This window comes from Hemitrygon akajei, chromosome 6 (assembly GCF_048418815.1).
Source record: "Hemitrygon akajei chromosome 6, sHemAka1.3, whole genome shotgun sequence".
NCBI lineage: Eukaryota > Metazoa > Chordata > Chondrichthyes > Myliobatiformes > Dasyatidae > Hemitrygon > Hemitrygon akajei.
The window spans coordinates 62,001,411-62,017,613 of NC_133129.1; the positions used below are offsets into that span (position 1 = coordinate 62,001,411).

At 44.0% G+C, this 16,203-nt stretch overlaps 1 protein-coding gene across 7 annotated transcripts in view; it reads right to left on the minus strand.

Annotated features, from left to right (window-relative positions):
- The window catches only part of frem1a (Fras1 related extracellular matrix 1a), a 184,607-nt gene that overhangs the window by 97,382 nt on the left and 71,022 nt on the right, over window positions 1–16,203 (minus strand). For 6 of the 7 annotated variants that reach the window (XR_012099265.1, XR_012099266.1, XM_073048443.1 and 3 more), the window contains 3 exons: window positions 15,205–15,528; window positions 7,475–7,583; window positions 3,455–3,586 (listed from right to left, as the gene is read on the minus strand). Coding sequence is in view for 5 of the 7 variants with exons in the window: in XM_073048443.1 (XP_072904544.1) it covers window positions 3,455–3,586; window positions 7,475–7,583; window positions 15,205–15,528 (565 nt within the window). In the remaining 2 variants the exon portion in view is untranslated. The remainder of the gene's footprint in view (window positions 1–3,454; window positions 3,587–7,474; window positions 7,584–15,204; window positions 15,529–16,203) is intronic. The other variant, XM_073048446.1, reaches the window with a different exon arrangement.

Below are 16,203 nucleotides of genomic sequence, written 5' to 3' on the forward strand. Positions count from 1 at the left end.
GCAAAAGACTGTGAATTCCCGGCTCCCAGACACTCAAGAAAGAACAACATACCGCTCATTGGATAACGTGCCCCATTATCTCTGGTCATAACCTGAACGTTGCTGCTACAGAGAAACCATTACCTAAGCAGTGGAACATTACAGAGAATCCATTACATTAGCAGTGAAACCTTACAGCACGTTACACTTTCCCCCCACCAAATTTAGTCATGTCCTCATGACATTGAGATAATTTGCCAACCCTTCCTTCAAAACACAACATTCAATCCAGGTGCACAAGGCAGTGACATAGCTCCCCAAAATGGTAGGGGTCACACTTTGCTCCCCTGGTGCTACACAGGCCAGGCCTGTCCAGTGGTCTCCTAATTCTCTGAGACCTCTGTACCCCCTCACCTAACTCTTCAGATTCAGACACTACTGGGGATTCTCCTAGTCTACCTAGTGAGGCCTCGCCTGACCCATCACTCGTGCCCACCTACAACTCGGACCCCTCTGTCCTGCGGCCAAGTCGCTCTTCCTCCCCTGCAGAGTGAACATAAGAACATAAAAAATTGGAGCAGGAGTAGGCCATCTGGCCCATCGAGCCTGCCCCGCCATTCAATAAGATCATGGCTGATCTGTCCGTAAACTCATCTCCATCTGCCTGCCTTTTCCCCATAACCCTCAATTCCCCTATGTAAAAATCTATCTAACTGTTTCTTAAATATATTTAGTGAAGAAGCCTCAACTGCTTCCCTGAGCAGCGAATTCCATAGATTCACCACTCTCTGGGAAAAACTGTTTCTCCTCATCTCCGTCCTAAATCTTCTCCCCCGAATCTTGAGGCAATGTCCCCTATTTCTAGTCTCACCTACCAATGGAAACAACTTTTCTACTTCTATCTCATCTATCCCTTCCAAAATTTTGTATGTTTCTCTATGATCCCCTCTCATTCTTCTGAATTCCAGAGAGTATAGTCCCAGGCGACTCAATCTCTCCTCATAGGTTAACCCGTTCATCTCTGGAATCAACTTGGTGAACCTCATCTGCACAGCTTCCAAAGCTAGTATATCCTTCTTCAAGTATGGAGACCAGAACTGCACACAGTACTCCAGGTGTGGCCTCACTAGTACCCTGTATAGTTGCAGCATGTCCTCCCTGCTCTTGAATTCAATCCCTCTAGCAATGAAGGCCAACATTTTGTTTGCCTTCTTAATAATCTGTTGTACCTGCAAGCCATTTTTTTGTGATTCACAAGCATTCCCAAATCCCTCTGCACAACAGCATGCTGCAATCTTTCACCACTTAAATAATAATCTGCTCTTCTATTATTCCTTGCAAAGTGGATGATCTTGCATCTACCAACGTTGTATTCCATCTACCAGACCTTGGCCCACTCAATTAACCATCTATATCCCTCTGCAGATTCTCCACCTCCTCTGTACAATTTGCTTTTCCATTCAGTTTAGTGTCATCAGCAAATTTTGAAATTTGCTATCTGTGGGCAACCTGGGTGCCACTGGAAGTTTGGGACACAGTGTTGATAAAATAACTCCTATGAAAGAAGCGGGCAAAAGCCTATTTTGCCAGGTTACCCGAGCTCCCCACGTGGGAACTAACCGGAAAAGAGACAAGGGTTAATGGGGACACCATTTTTAAATAGCAGAAACCGGTTTTAAGGGATTTCGACAAAGCCTGTGAATAATAAAAGACAACCCCCATGGAAGCCTGCCTGTTAAGTTTGAAAGCAACATAATGATTGGTATTTGCATGAACTTTTGTAGTATACACGTAAGCTTAAGATCACAACTCTTTAGTTTTGTTTGCTGAAAAAAAAATAGGTGGTTACTAAATTGGAGTCTGATGCTGCAAGAGTTCGATATTAAGATACAGCATATTAAAGGAAGTGATAATGTGCTCGCGGACTGTTTATCTAGATGCTGAATTGAATGTATAACTGTATTACTCTGTAGTGAAAAGAAAAGCTTTTGTATTATGTTAGATTCTAAAATCCTGTAAGACTCTGTACTACTTCGTTTTCATCGCTGGTGAAAACGCTTTGAAGAAAGGGGGTGTTATGAATGTACCACAGCTCTGAGGGGCCGAAGGGTGCGGGGGTAGCCCCCTCCTTTGTGAGAATCGCAAGATCACTATTAAGTCAGTTCAGGGGACACAGGAAATGAGAGAAAGACATGCAGAATCCACAAAAGGGTTGGACTGTGTCCTGGCCTCCGAAAGGCGGACCCATTGATACCGGCTATTGTCTCTTGGAGACGGACTTGTGTATTGCATCCTGGACGATGCAATCAAAGCCCCAGGCAATGAACCGAGGAGGAGGCTGGTGGAGGGATTGCATCATCCCAACCTGATTGACACCTGAGACCCTGTGAGTCAGGATAAAAAGAGAGTCTGTGGGAACAGCCCCTCAGATGCACCAGAAGAAACACTAGCGATCCCGTAATAGCGAAAGCTGGTGGAAGGCCACGTGCGTCCGCTTCCATTTGCCCGGAATCGGTGACCTTTGCCACGGAAAAATGGTTTTTAGCTAACAATGGGGAACTCAACTCTCAACGACTCTCGAAGGATTGACATCATAAACGGAATAGGCAAGTTTTAACCAGTCTCTACCTCTCTCCAACAATTGCCACACAGGGTCCCCAACGGCTGCAGCCTGTATGAACTGAACGAACTATATATTTCCATCGGACAATTCATTATCCCCTAGACAACGATACAGCTTATTTCTTATTGATTATTATTATACCCGCGCTTTTAGATTTAGTATTGACGACGTATATTATCTGTGTGTTTGCATTGATATTATTTTTGTGTATTTCTATCAATAAATACTGTTAAAAATAGTACCATCAGACTTCAACGGACCTCTCTATCTTTGCTGGTAAGTGACCCAGTTACGGGGTACGTAACACATGGAAGATCTAATTAACAGTAAAAAGCTTTGGTACAGAATAAAATGCTTAATTATCCTTAAGTCTAAGTTGGTTAAGAGCAAACGTAAGTTTTGGCTGCGACAGTGCTGGCATGATGTATTCTGATCATCAAGCCTCTGTATCTTAGTTCAGTTACAGCTACATCCTCTCTCTCTCTAAAGGCTATTTGAACCTTATCAGTGGTTCCCTGTTACCACATCAGCACAAATCACATTCTATTTTATTAGTTGATAATTCTCCCCTTTCCTAACCAACTGATTGCTTATTTGAATGATACTTTGCAGAATAACTCTCATCTAAAAATTAGGAACTGAGTCAGTAACTTGGCAGTGTTGCATCATCTGATCATTTAGTTACTGTAATGCATGGTCTGGCTGATTCTACTTTAGAGTAGAGGATGTGCAGCCACATCCTGTAATTTAAAAATATGAATCAATCATTCATTAGATCAGAGAAAAGAACAGCCTGTGCTAAGCTTCCAAGAGCCCCTTCTCTGGTTGCCAGTTTGGTAAAAGGACATTAACCTCTTACTGTTAACCGTCCATGTTGTAAGCCATCCACAGTAACCAAACGGACTGCAGTGAGGTCATCATTATCCACAACTTGAAACTGCTCCCATGTGATAGGTCGAGACTGGCCTTCCAGCAGATTAAGTCCTGCAAAACAGAAGTCAAAACACAGCGAGTGTTAGCTATGAAAGTGGAAAAAGTGGAGACTTTCCACTGCTGAGAGTGGAGACTTTGTGGATTGTGAAATACTTATGCGTATGAATCTCAATTATATTCTCGGGTTCTCAAGGAGTATTAAGTCTTCAGTAGCATGGATATCTTCATGTGTGGATAGAAGTATTAGAACATAGGTACAAAAAAATTCCAAATGGTACAAATAACTGAATCATTTTTGGGTGGTAAGAACTGAAAAAAAAAGAGGAAAAGGAATTGAGAGAAAAATATCACCATTTTGCAATTACTTTTACTGGAACCAGCAAATATTAATGACGCATGGGAAGCATAATTAGTTATGTCAGTGATGAGAATATTTTATTGAATATATTTATCATTATCAGTTCATTGCTGATAATGCCAGTAGTTATTGCCCATCAGGCTGTTATTCACATTGTGGTGTGACGCTGCTTTCTTGAAAAGCTTCACCCCTTCAGGTGAAGGTGGTCCCATAGGTAGTAGGGAGTTCTGAGCTTTACATCCAACTGTGATGAAAGGCCAACAATATTGTGGTGCTCAGGGGGTTTGATCGACAGCCTGCCCCAGCATTTGTAGTGGCTAGCACTATTTATTGTTCTTGTGTTAAAATGTATTCGTGGGATTATGGTGGGAAGTTCCAGTTCATTTATTGTTGCATTTTATCTTGGGTTATACAGTTACTCACTCATGCGTTTGTGGGTCACCCTGACTGTAACCGGGGTGTGTAATAATCCCGTCTGTATGTGACTGAGTGGGTTCTCTCCCTTGCTTAAAGCGCCTGGCCTGTTTTGTGCCTGTCACAATAAAAATGGCAGTTGAGCTATACAAAAGGAAGACCAACGGGCCTCAGCAAATCATGACACAAGCTCCACCCTGCAGCTTACCAGATACAATGATGCCAGCCACCGGGAGCCTCACCTGGCGCAAGTCAATCTTGCTGCATGGCACAATGGTTGGAGCCCCGGCAAGCTGGCAGTGCACCTTGTCCTGGTGCTGGAGGATGATGCCCTGCAGGCCCTCCTCGACCTAATGCCAGCTGCACAACATGGCTACTGGGCCCGCAGAGGAGCTGGAGTGATGTTTTGAGCAGAGGCCATTGGAGGGAATGAGGGAAGAACTGTGCAGCAGACAGCGCCAAATGGGGGTGCTTGCAGCAGATCTTGGCCACTGTGCTCAGCATGGAGACGCCCAGTTCCCTCCCGTGGCCCAGGAAGAATTGCCCTTCGTGCCTTTGTAAAGGCACTGATATCGAAGCACCTTCAGCAGCATGTTCACCTGACATCACCATCATTGATGGACGAGACACTGACAGAGGCGGAAAGGAGAGAAGCAATTTTATCCACCCAAGTTGTTCCCGTTTCAGCCCGACTGCTGCGAGCCCAGGCTTGTGTCACCGAGACGGAGGAAGAAACTGATGAGGAGGAGCATCGTGCCTGCCCAGCCACATGCCAAAGAGTGATATCTGCTGCTGGTGTGGCGAGGCAGGCCATGTGGCCCAGAACAGCCCCGCACCAGCGCCACGCCACAGCCCAGTTGTGGAAACACTGACTGTGCAGTGCCACCTGAAACTTCCAAGAGAATCCCTCTGTTGTCACCTCTCTGGGCGGGCTGTTTGGTGAAAAGCAAGGCTTACATGTGGACTGCGTGGTGGAGGGCATCAAATGCTGTGCGTTGGTGGACAAGGGGTCAGCCATCACCATCATCCATCTGTGTGACCTCCCCAACATGGACCAGCCATCCCCTCCTAGGTGGACAATGATGGCGGTCCAGCTGGCTACAGTCGCCGGTGACTGTGCAGCAATGACAGGCAATGAGAGGGAAGAGGTGGCTGTGTATCACAGTGAGGGAAAAACACAATGGAGCACGAGGTGTGGGTCACCAGCATCATTGTATCACCTGTATCATTGGGCTGGACCTGCTGCCGTGCTGGGGGGCCCACGTGGAAGTGTCGGGGGGCAATGCTCTACCTCAGTGCTGAAGCTATGGCTCACTGGTAGGAAGCTGAGCCGGCGGGGGCAGCAACGACCACCATCGGTCTCCCAGCAGCCCACCTCCCCACCATTGACCACCAGCAGTGAGCCTGAGGGTGATCCCATGCTGGCCCGGGTGAGCGGATGCCTGAGCGTGGGACGGCAGCCAGAGTGGGCAGAAGTCTCTGCCCTAGGTCCAGAGATCAAAGCCCTATATTCTCAGTGGGGCATGCTGGAGCTATGCGATGGGTTACTGTTCCGGCAGCAGCCATTTTCCGTTGATGGCAGACATCCGCTGCCTGCCGTGGATGATCGTCCAGGGGCTCTCTGTGCTGCAGTCAGAGGGCCGACCATTTCAGGGTCACGAAGTATAAACCTGGACGACACAGTACCTACACTGGTACTGCTGCGACACTTGAATGTCCCGGAAGGGGCCAAGCCACCAGTCTAAGGCACCAATGCAGCAGTACCTGGTGGTGGCCCCAGAATGGGTATAGTACCCCACCCGGAAGAAGGGGCAAACCCCCAAGCTTTGAAGCTGCTGGAAGGGGCTGGGAGAGCTGCTTGACTACATCTCCAGTGCGGTTGCCTGAGTGGCCAAAGGAACAGGATCAGCTGGCACTGTATTGGCCGCCGGCCTCCACCGACCCAGCGAGGCTGAAGGAAGGAAGTGACACTCCCGGTGTCCCGCCTCTTGCTTCACCATACAGTGCCTCCCATGGGAGGAGCTACAGACAGCCCTCAGCACCCCACTACAGCGCTTATCACCACTGGGACTTTTAAACTTTGTTGTGGACTTTAGGGTTGCTGGGGATGGCTGACCCCTCAGGTGGGGGCAGCGTGGTGCTCCAGAGCTGTGGTCGACAGCCCGTCCCATCATTCCTAGTGGCCAGCACCATTTATTGTTAAAAAGCATTTGTGGGATTATGGTGGGATGTTCTAGTTCATATGTTGTTACGTTTTATTTTGGGTTATACAGTTATTCACTCATGTGAATGTGGGTCACCCTGACTGTAACCGGGGTGTGTAGTAATCACATCCCCCATCTGCATGTGACTGAGTGGGTTCTCTCACCAGGTCATAGCACCTGACCTGTTTTTGTGCTTGTCACAATAAAACTGCCAGTTGAGCTAAACGAGCTTCTCTTGTCTGTCATCATGGACCAAATGCTCACCACAATATATTTCCAAACTATGAGAGTGTATGAATTGAAGGAAACCTGCATGCTTTTTCTGCTTTTGTCTTTCTTGGCATTAGAAGTTAAGGATTTAGGAGGTGCTATCAGAGTGGCCTGGATAAGTAAGATAGCACTGGTGAAGCACAGCGATGGTAGCAAAAACAACTATTATTACTTTATTAATTACACTTTGCTTGAAAACGATCACTGCAATCAATAGCCGGGGTTGATCTTTTGAACTGCTGCATGACCTGGCATTTTACGTGTATTCTGTGTGCCCCTTTCCTTTCATCTTCTTATTTGTTTTCAGCTCGAAGTATCAAGTGCATTTTTCTATTCTTTTTGAAATCATTTGGTATTTCGGTGCTAATTTCTTTAGATTTATGATACATTAAAATAAACCCAAAATTTAAAAAAACTTACAAAATTTCCAATAAAACTGACTTAATAATTTTCACCCATAAGTTTAGAAACAAATACTTCATAAATGGGTTGCTATATTCATTAACATAGGTATGTTTTAACATCAAACCTTTGCACAGACCATGTGTAAGCATTTCTAAACTGTCCAGAGACTTGTTTGAATCTAATTGGGGAACAATCTCCCAGTCTTTGATTGTATCTTTTTGTTAACTATGTCTTTCAGTCAGAAAATCTCTTTCCGGTCAGTATTCAGTTTATCAGAATCAAGCTCACCCATGTTCCAGGAAACTCTGGGAGCATTGGTATCTGTTGTCCTTACTGCGATGTGTACTACAATTGGTGCACTCTTCCTGAAGTAGAAATCATGAACTTCAAATTCTACCTGTAACAGAAAAGGTTCAAGATCCATGCAAATGAGGGAAAAATCTGAAACTATGCAGAAGTAAAGCTTGTCAGTCCTGCACATTGTTTTATAAACTAAAAAAACCATGAAGATGAATATTGATATTAACACAAACACTTGCTACTTCTGAAGTTTGAGAGATTGTGAGGAAACCAAACATAAAACGTTATGGCCATGGCAGAGTTAACATGACTTAAATTCAATAATTTTTACACAACATTTAATATATTTAAGCACATAAAATTAAAATAGATTGACTCTGGCTTCTCTCAGTACACATTTTCATCAGCCAAGCTTTTGTGTCAGTTGAAAGCACTTGCAAAATTTTGCACTATATTTGAAGTTAGTTTCATGGTACTAATATAATATGTTTTGTGCACATCACAAATTTATTCTCCATCATATCAATAATTTGATTGGGCCCTGGGAGCCACTTGTTCTTGGTATAAACCAATAGTATTCCTGGCTGAATGCAATCAGATCGAGGCAACATTCAGACCAATAATGTTCCCACTATTAAAAAAAATCTGGCAGGAAGAGATATAGAACATCTTCTCATGGTTGTGTGGCTAAGCACAGTTCCAATGCTATGTACAAATTAGCCAACAATACCTCTGTTATTGGTAACATCGCACTGGCAAGTAGCTTAGCAGAGTGAGATAGGATACTTGGCTGAGTGGTGTCACAACAAAAAACTCTTTCAGCACAAGCAAAACTAAAGAGCTAATTGCTGACTTCAAGAAGGGGAAGGAAGATGAAGATGAGCCAGTCTGCATCAGGGGCTCGGCAGTGGGGAGAGTCAACAGCTTTAAATTCCAGGGTGTTAACATATTGGACGACCTGTCCTGGGCCCAGCATATTCAGTATAGAGTCATTAGGAAAGCACACCAACACCTTAAGGAGGTTCAGCTTGTCACTGAACTACTAAAAATCTACTGTTTGAAGTATCTTGTGCCATGGTCTGGTACGTTAATTCAAATATGCAGTAATGTGAGAAGCTGCAGAGTGTAACATACTCAGCTCAAAACATCAGTGGCACATACATCTCCACCATCAGTACCATCTCCAGGAGGCACTGCCTCAAGAAGATATACCCATCCCTACCATCCAGGCCACAACAGCTTTTCAAAAGTACCAACAGGCAGTAGGTACAAAAGCCAGAAGTCCCACACCACCAGCTTCAAGAACAGCTACTTCCCTTCAACCACTCAGTTCTTAAACCAACTACCAAAACATTAATCACCACCGCTTAGCATCACAATAAACACTTGGATCACTTTGCACTGAAATGGACTTTGTTTCTTTTTGCTCTTCCTGGTAAAAATTGTATATAACTTATGTTTAATTTATGTTTTCCTTGTGAAGGCTGCATCTCTAGTGCTTTGTGCCTAGGATGCTGCTGTAAGAAAGATTTTCATAGCACCATTGTACTTGTGCATATAACAATAAACTGATTTGATTTGAATTTGAACTTCAGAGACATTACCATTATCAGATTCTCACCTGGAAATCATGTCTGACTAGAATCGGCGACATAAATAATGTTAGAACAGGTTAGAAATGGGATACCCTGCAGCAAGTGAATTAAGACCATAAGGCTATAAGGCATAGGAGTAAAATTACGCCAGTTGGCCCATCAAGTCTGCTCCACCATTCCATAAGGGCTGATTTATTATCCCTTTCAAAGGTTTAAATGTTCAGTTATTAGCAAAGCTTGTATCCATATACAACTCTGAAATTTGTACTGTATTCTCTAGGCAGCCATGAAACAAAGAAAAAACATAAAAGTCATTCAGAAAGAAACATAAAACCTATCCCTCCGTAGAAAAAAGAATGGCATCCTAATCATCAACCTCCCAAACCCCCTCCCCCCACACAAAATGGAACAGGAACATTGACAACCCCCAAAAAATGCAACCTCTCCCCACACAAAAAACTAACAGAATATCAACCCTCAAACACTCTCTCCTTGGAGACCAAAACGGAAAAGGAACTAGTGATAAAAAAAAACAGAATATATAAACCATAAGTCTGAAAATGTCCACAGTCCATAAATGCAGAACCACGATACCATCCTACGATATCACTGACCTTCATCAAGAGCGAGGGGCTCCACACGAGGCAGTGAAGCCTCCCTGCTTGCCTCAGTGAGCCACACAGCTATTGGCCACTCACAGACTTCTCCTCCAGTGGTAACCAAAAGGCAGGCAGTCGGCACTGAAACTCTCGCTCACCTTCCGCATTCGCCTCGATGTCTCAGTCTTCCTCGATGTTTTAATTGGCAATTAAATGGTGCTTTAAATGGTGAAATAGAGTCAAACATTGGCTCGTGCCCTATCTTGGAATTTCTTTGCATGGAGGCCATCTGAGTGTGTGCTCGCTTCCCAGAACCCCATTCTCCTGCCTTTTCTGCATTGACGCCCTGACTAACAAAGAACTCATCAACCTCCACTTTAATTATGCTCAATGACCTCCGAAGCTGTCCATGGCAAAATAAATTCCTCCTCACCTCTGTTCTAAATGGATGTCCCTCTATTTTGAGGTTCTGCCCTCTAGTCCTAGGCTCACACACGATAGGAAACATCCTCTCCACATCCACTCTACCTAAGCCTTTCAAAATATGATAAGTTTCAATGAGAAATGTGCTTATTCTTCTAAGCTGCAGTGAGTATCGGCTCAGAGCCATCAAATGCTCCTCATACATTAACCCTTTCATTCCTAGAATCATACTCATGGACCTCTTCTGGACACTCTCCAATGCCAAAACATCCTTTCTTAGATAAGTGGCCAAAACTGTTCACAATACTGTGTGCGCTCTGGCCAATGCCTTATAAAGCCTCAGCATTACATCCTTGCTCTAATATTCTAGTTCTCTTGAAAACAATGCCAATATTGCATTTGCCTTCCTTACCACTGACTGATCCTACAAGTTAATCTTTAGGGAATCCTGCACAAGGACTCTCAATTCTCTTTGTTTCACTGATGTTGTAATTTTCTCCCTGTTTAGAAATAGTACAGGTAATCCCCGAGTTACGAACGTCTGACTTACGGACAACTCCTTTTAATGAACCGAGGAAGGAGAACGCCGTCTGCCATTTTAAGTCAGAACGCAACGCCATCTGCCATTTTAAGTCAGATCGCGATGCCATCTGCCATTTTAAGTCGTTACCGTTGACACTGTGTTGAGTGTTTAACTTTGTATTTGGCTTAAATTTTTCTTAGTAAGATTCACTATGACCCTGCCCCCCCCCCCCTCCCGTTTCGGTCGGCTGGTGGTGCAGTGAGCTCGATCCAGTGACAGACCGCTCCCGTGCCGGGTTGATGTCGATCCAGTGACTCCCGTACCATCCGTGCCGGGTTGATGTCGAGCTTGAAACTCGACCTTGTGAAAAAAACACTGCCACCTCCAGTTTAAATTCCCACGCGGAATATTGTGGAGGATCAAATACCCAAACCCCGCACAGCCCCCACTTGTCCCATTTAGCCTGTCTCAGTGCGGTGGTCCTTAGGACCCAGCGGACCTCGCGAGCCGGCGCAGCTCGGGACCCGCCGCCGCCCACAGTGTTTCTGTTCTATTGACGGGAAGCGATCGCGATTGAAAATAAAGTGGAAATAATAAAGCGTTTGGAAAGAGGTGAAACGCTATCGGTCATTGGAAAAGCGTTAGGCTACAGTTGGTCAACAATTGGAACAATTTTAAAGGATAACGGATAAAGTGAGAATAATGGAGCACGTGAAAGGCCCTGTCCCGATGAAAGCTACAATTATTATTAAGCAACGCAGTGGTTTAATTATTGGAATACACGTGTTTCTTATGTGTTTTATATGCATAGAAACGTAAAATATATCCAATATATGTACTTGTTCCGACTTACGTACAAATCAAACTTAAAGACAGACTCAGGAACGGAACTCGCACGTAACCCGGAGACTGCCTGTGTCTGCCTTTATTCCCTCTACCAAACTGCATGACTATACATTGTTGTTCTTCTCTGTGCCTTGTGGTGCACCAGGCAGCAACCTTCGCAATTTCCTAGCATTTGATGACCAAGTCACTGGCTTGATATTCAACCCAACATGGATGGAAAGTAAGTAAGGAGTTGGCCGGATTCAAACCTAGGATCACTCACTTTGAAGTCGAGTGCAGATGCCACTACACCACTGGCCAGCTTGACTATACATTACCTTACACTATATTCCATCTGCCACTTCTTTGCCCATTTTCACAATCTATCCATGTCCTTCAGCAGATGCCATGCTTCCTCAACACTACCCCACCAGCTATTTTCGTATCATCCACAAATTTGGCCATAAAGCCATCAATTCCATCATCCAAATCATTGACATACTATAGAACGTGAAAAGAAGCAGTCCTAATATCTACCCCTCCAGATCACCACTAGTCACCAGCAGCCAACCAGGAAAGGCTCTCTTTATTCCCACTCTTTGCCTCCAGCCAATCAGTCAATGCCATATCTATGCTACTAACATTCCTATAATACCATGGGCTTTTATGTTGTTAAACAGCATCACGTGCAGCACCTTGTCAAAGGCCTTCTATAAATCCAAGTAAACAACATCTGTTGACTCTCCTTTGTCTATCCTGCCTGTTACTTCCTCAAAGGATTCCAACAGATTGCTTTAAAGTGTTCAAATATGTTCACTTCATGAGAGAACAGGTGGATTGTACACCACAGAGTTACTACTTTAGAAATCCCAGTAATTTGTTGGAGAATGCTATGCTCAAATACTGTGACACCTTAGAGTGCAGGATTCTGGTGGCCGTAGGCAAATACACAACTGCAATCTGAATGACCTTGGCAGAAGCCTGACCTTTCACCGCTGCTGCATGGGATGGTGGGATTTCATCCCAGTAACACTAAGTGTGTGAAGATATTGAAGTGGATCACTCTGGCTTCCTCGATGTGACTAAATAATGTATCACAACAGCAAGGCTGCTCTACTCATTGTACCCATGGCAACAGAGCAACTCCATCAGTCTTATTTCTCTTTTCCATATTTTTTATAGCCTTGCACCCTACTCCCCCTCAAATATCTCTTTGATACTTTGATTCTTTCACCAGTTACCTGGTGGTAATTTACAGTAGTCAATTAACCCACCAGCATACCTTTTTTGAGTGTGAGGGGGAAAAGGGAAGGAGCTGGCAGAACAATTTGCCTTAATAGAGGTCAGTGTCGAACCCAAATGATGACGTGAAGCCATCTTCTTTACATTTAACCCAGTGAGCTCTTTCCTGACTTCAAGGAGCAACATTGCATCATGCCTAAGTCTTTTCTCTTCCACCTTTGAACCTCTGATAAGCTTCACAGAAGTCAGTTAGGATAAGTCAGTGTGAAGAGAGTTGAAATTCAGGAGAGAAAAATATGTTCCAATTTGACTCAGATCTTTTCCCATTGAAGTTTCTAGATCAGTAAGGAAATTTAAGTTATTCTATATGAAAAATATTTCTACACTCCATATGAAGAACTGTAGCGGTTGTCCTTCATATCTGGTGATGTCAGGAAACCTGCGAGGGGGAGTTCCTAAAGAGGAAAAGCTTGCACTGTTCCACTCTCTCGACCTCGAAGGTCTGAGGCCAGTGTTACGAACAAGTGCCATAACTAGGGTCTTCCTTGTTTGCAGTGGATGACCACGATTAACTCTGTCCCTTGACAGGCCCTTCACTTTCCATGGAGTGTTGCAGAACTGCCTTCATGGTCATTGGGTCCTCATCCACCCAGTCTAGAAATAGAGCTCATGAAAAGCACGTTAATGGATGTGACAGAGAGTGTTGAGTAAACACAGTCTGTACACATGTATTTATACAAACACACACCCTTGTCATTCTGCTCTCTTTGTGCTGAATGTGTGCACTTCAATATCTTCCCCAATATATTCTAATAACAGGTTCTAAAGAGTTAGCTTTCTGGTGCTTTCCTGCCATACATGATGGAATATTCCACTTCTTTAGTAATACGGATGTGTAAATGATGTGTATATATTGCTTGTATACAGTACTTCAGATAGATACTTCGGTTTATTTTGTTATGATTGTAACTACATTGTGGGGTGCGTCATATTGGAATTCACATGTAGTCTTAAGTTAATTTTATGGATAATTAAAATTGGTATGTCCTGGTGCCTAAAAAATGGGGTGGATTGCTCTCAAAAGGAGGGGGGGGGGGGAAGGGGGGGAGACAAAGTATGGAGCGGTTACTGTGTTTTCTGGTAGATATCTTTTTGTAAATAGTGGCTGCTTTCTTTTCACTATTTACACTAGTTTTTGCAAGTTTGATTTTTTGAAGCACCGAATATCTGTGGAATGAATATCTTTGGAGTGAATATCTGTAATCTGTCAAGTAGGATGCCGTGTACAATCCTGATTTGATGGAGACGGACGTGTGAAGCACGGAGGAACATCTGGTGAAACTTTTGAAATGCCTGTTTTGCTGCCGCTGCTACTGTGCGATTGGAAAAATCTCCGGGAGGAAGGTCTTGAATCCTTGGCTTTGCCTGTTGCTTGGCGGCCGGTGCCAGGATCGAAGTGCTCGGCAGAAATGGTGCTCGGTGTCGGAGGGCTGGTCGGAGGCTCGAAGTTTTCGGAAGGGCTGGGGGTTGGCTGTGGTCGGGGCTCCCAGAGTGCTGTATTGGCAAGCTGCGGCGCTGGAGGTTCATGGCAGGAAGAGTTTTTCTTCCTTCTACCGTCTGTGTGAGATGATGGGCTGGCGGGACTTTGAGACTTTTTAAACCGTGCCATGGACTGCTCTTTATCAGATTACGGTATTGCTTTGGACTGTTGAAACTATGTGTTATAATTATGTGGTCTTTGTCAGTTAGTCTTTTATCAATTATGGTATTGTCTGCACTGTAGAAACTATATGTTAACTATAACTATATGTGACTACACACACAAAATGCTGGTGGAACACGCAGGCCAGGCAGCATCTATAGGGAGAAGCGCTGTCGACGTTTCAGGCCGAGTCCCTTCATCCTGATGAAGGGTCTTGGCCCGAAACGTTGACAGCACTTCTCCCTATAGATGCTGCCTGGCATGCTGTGTTCCACCAGCATTTTGTGTGTGTTGTTTGAATTTCCAGCATCTGCAGATTTCCTCGTGTTTGCACTATATGTAATTACCAGTATGTGGTTTTGTGTAGGTCTTGTAGCTTTAGTTTTGTCTGATGGGTTTGTAGCTCCTTTCTGGGGAACGTGCTAAGACGGTAGCTCGATATCGATACGCAGCAGCCTCTCCAGACTCTGGATTGGGGATTACCAAACGTTATGTGGTTTCTCTTGTGTGGTCTGTTTTGTGCATTTTTGTGATATCATTCCGGAGAACATTGTCTCATTTTTAACTGCATTGTATTTGTGGTTTATAAATGACAGTAAACTGAATCTGAATAAACACCCTTGCATGAAAGTGCTAAACAACTCCAGCCATCTTTTCTTCGGTCCTAACACATGATCTTAACAATGCAGCTCATAACTAAAGGAGAAGGCAGCTTTGAGAGATGTACATGATAGTAGTTACAATCAAAAAATACATTAATTTCATTTCTTAAGCATCTTATTACCGTGATGTCATATTGCACCACGTACCTCATAGCTCCTTCTGTCTGTGTGACTGTTGTTTGGAGGTTGAAATGCTATCAACAACTCATTTAGGTCAGCCCAGGTGAATGATGTGATTGGCCTGGTATGGTCAGATAAATGAGTTATGAAACCCTCCTGAGGTGCTTTGGTAATATTGAAGACAAGCTGGGACTTTGGAGTCTCGCTGTCTTCTCCATCCAACGTCCCAGTGGTTATGGAGGTTAGGATGAATTGATCTACGTCCAGGATGAACATAGGCATAAAACTGGCTTTAGGAGGCTGGTTGGGAAAGCCATTGGTGATTCTGACTGGAATCCAGGCATTCTCTGTCTGAAAGAGAACAAAAGGAAAGCGCAGAATTACAGACTGAGACAGCACAGACACCAAGGAGACCACATTGACCACCAAGTACCCAATTACACTAATCCCTTTTAGACCTGATAGAAAGTTATAAAATAATGAGAGACATAGATAGGGTTGAGAGCCAGTATCTTTTTTCTTGGGGCAAAATGTTTATAACGTGTATAAAGGTGAGAAAAAACAGAACATGGGTTATACAACAATACACAGTACTGACTCATGATGTTGGAAATTCAAAGGGCAATTTTTTTGTTAGACCGAATGGTGGGTGCCTGGAATGCAAAATTAGAAATGGTCATGGAGAAAAATACAACAGAGTTTTAAAAGTCTCTGGCAAAGGCACATGAATGTGCAGAGTATGGAGGAATGTGGACATGGTAGAGGCAAATGGATTAGTTTGTTTAGGGATTTAGTTAGTTTGGTACAACATTGTAAGCTGAACAGCCTGTTCCTATGCTGTACAGTTATATATTTCATGTCCTAATCTCATTTTATCCTCCCCTCATTCCTGTAAACCTCTCTAGATTCAACCTCTCATCTACACGGAAAGGAAATGTACAGTGGCCATTCAACCTGCAGTGTGCACATCCTTCTGATGTGGAACGAAACCCAGGTGAACCTCTCATAGTCACAAGGAGAACATGT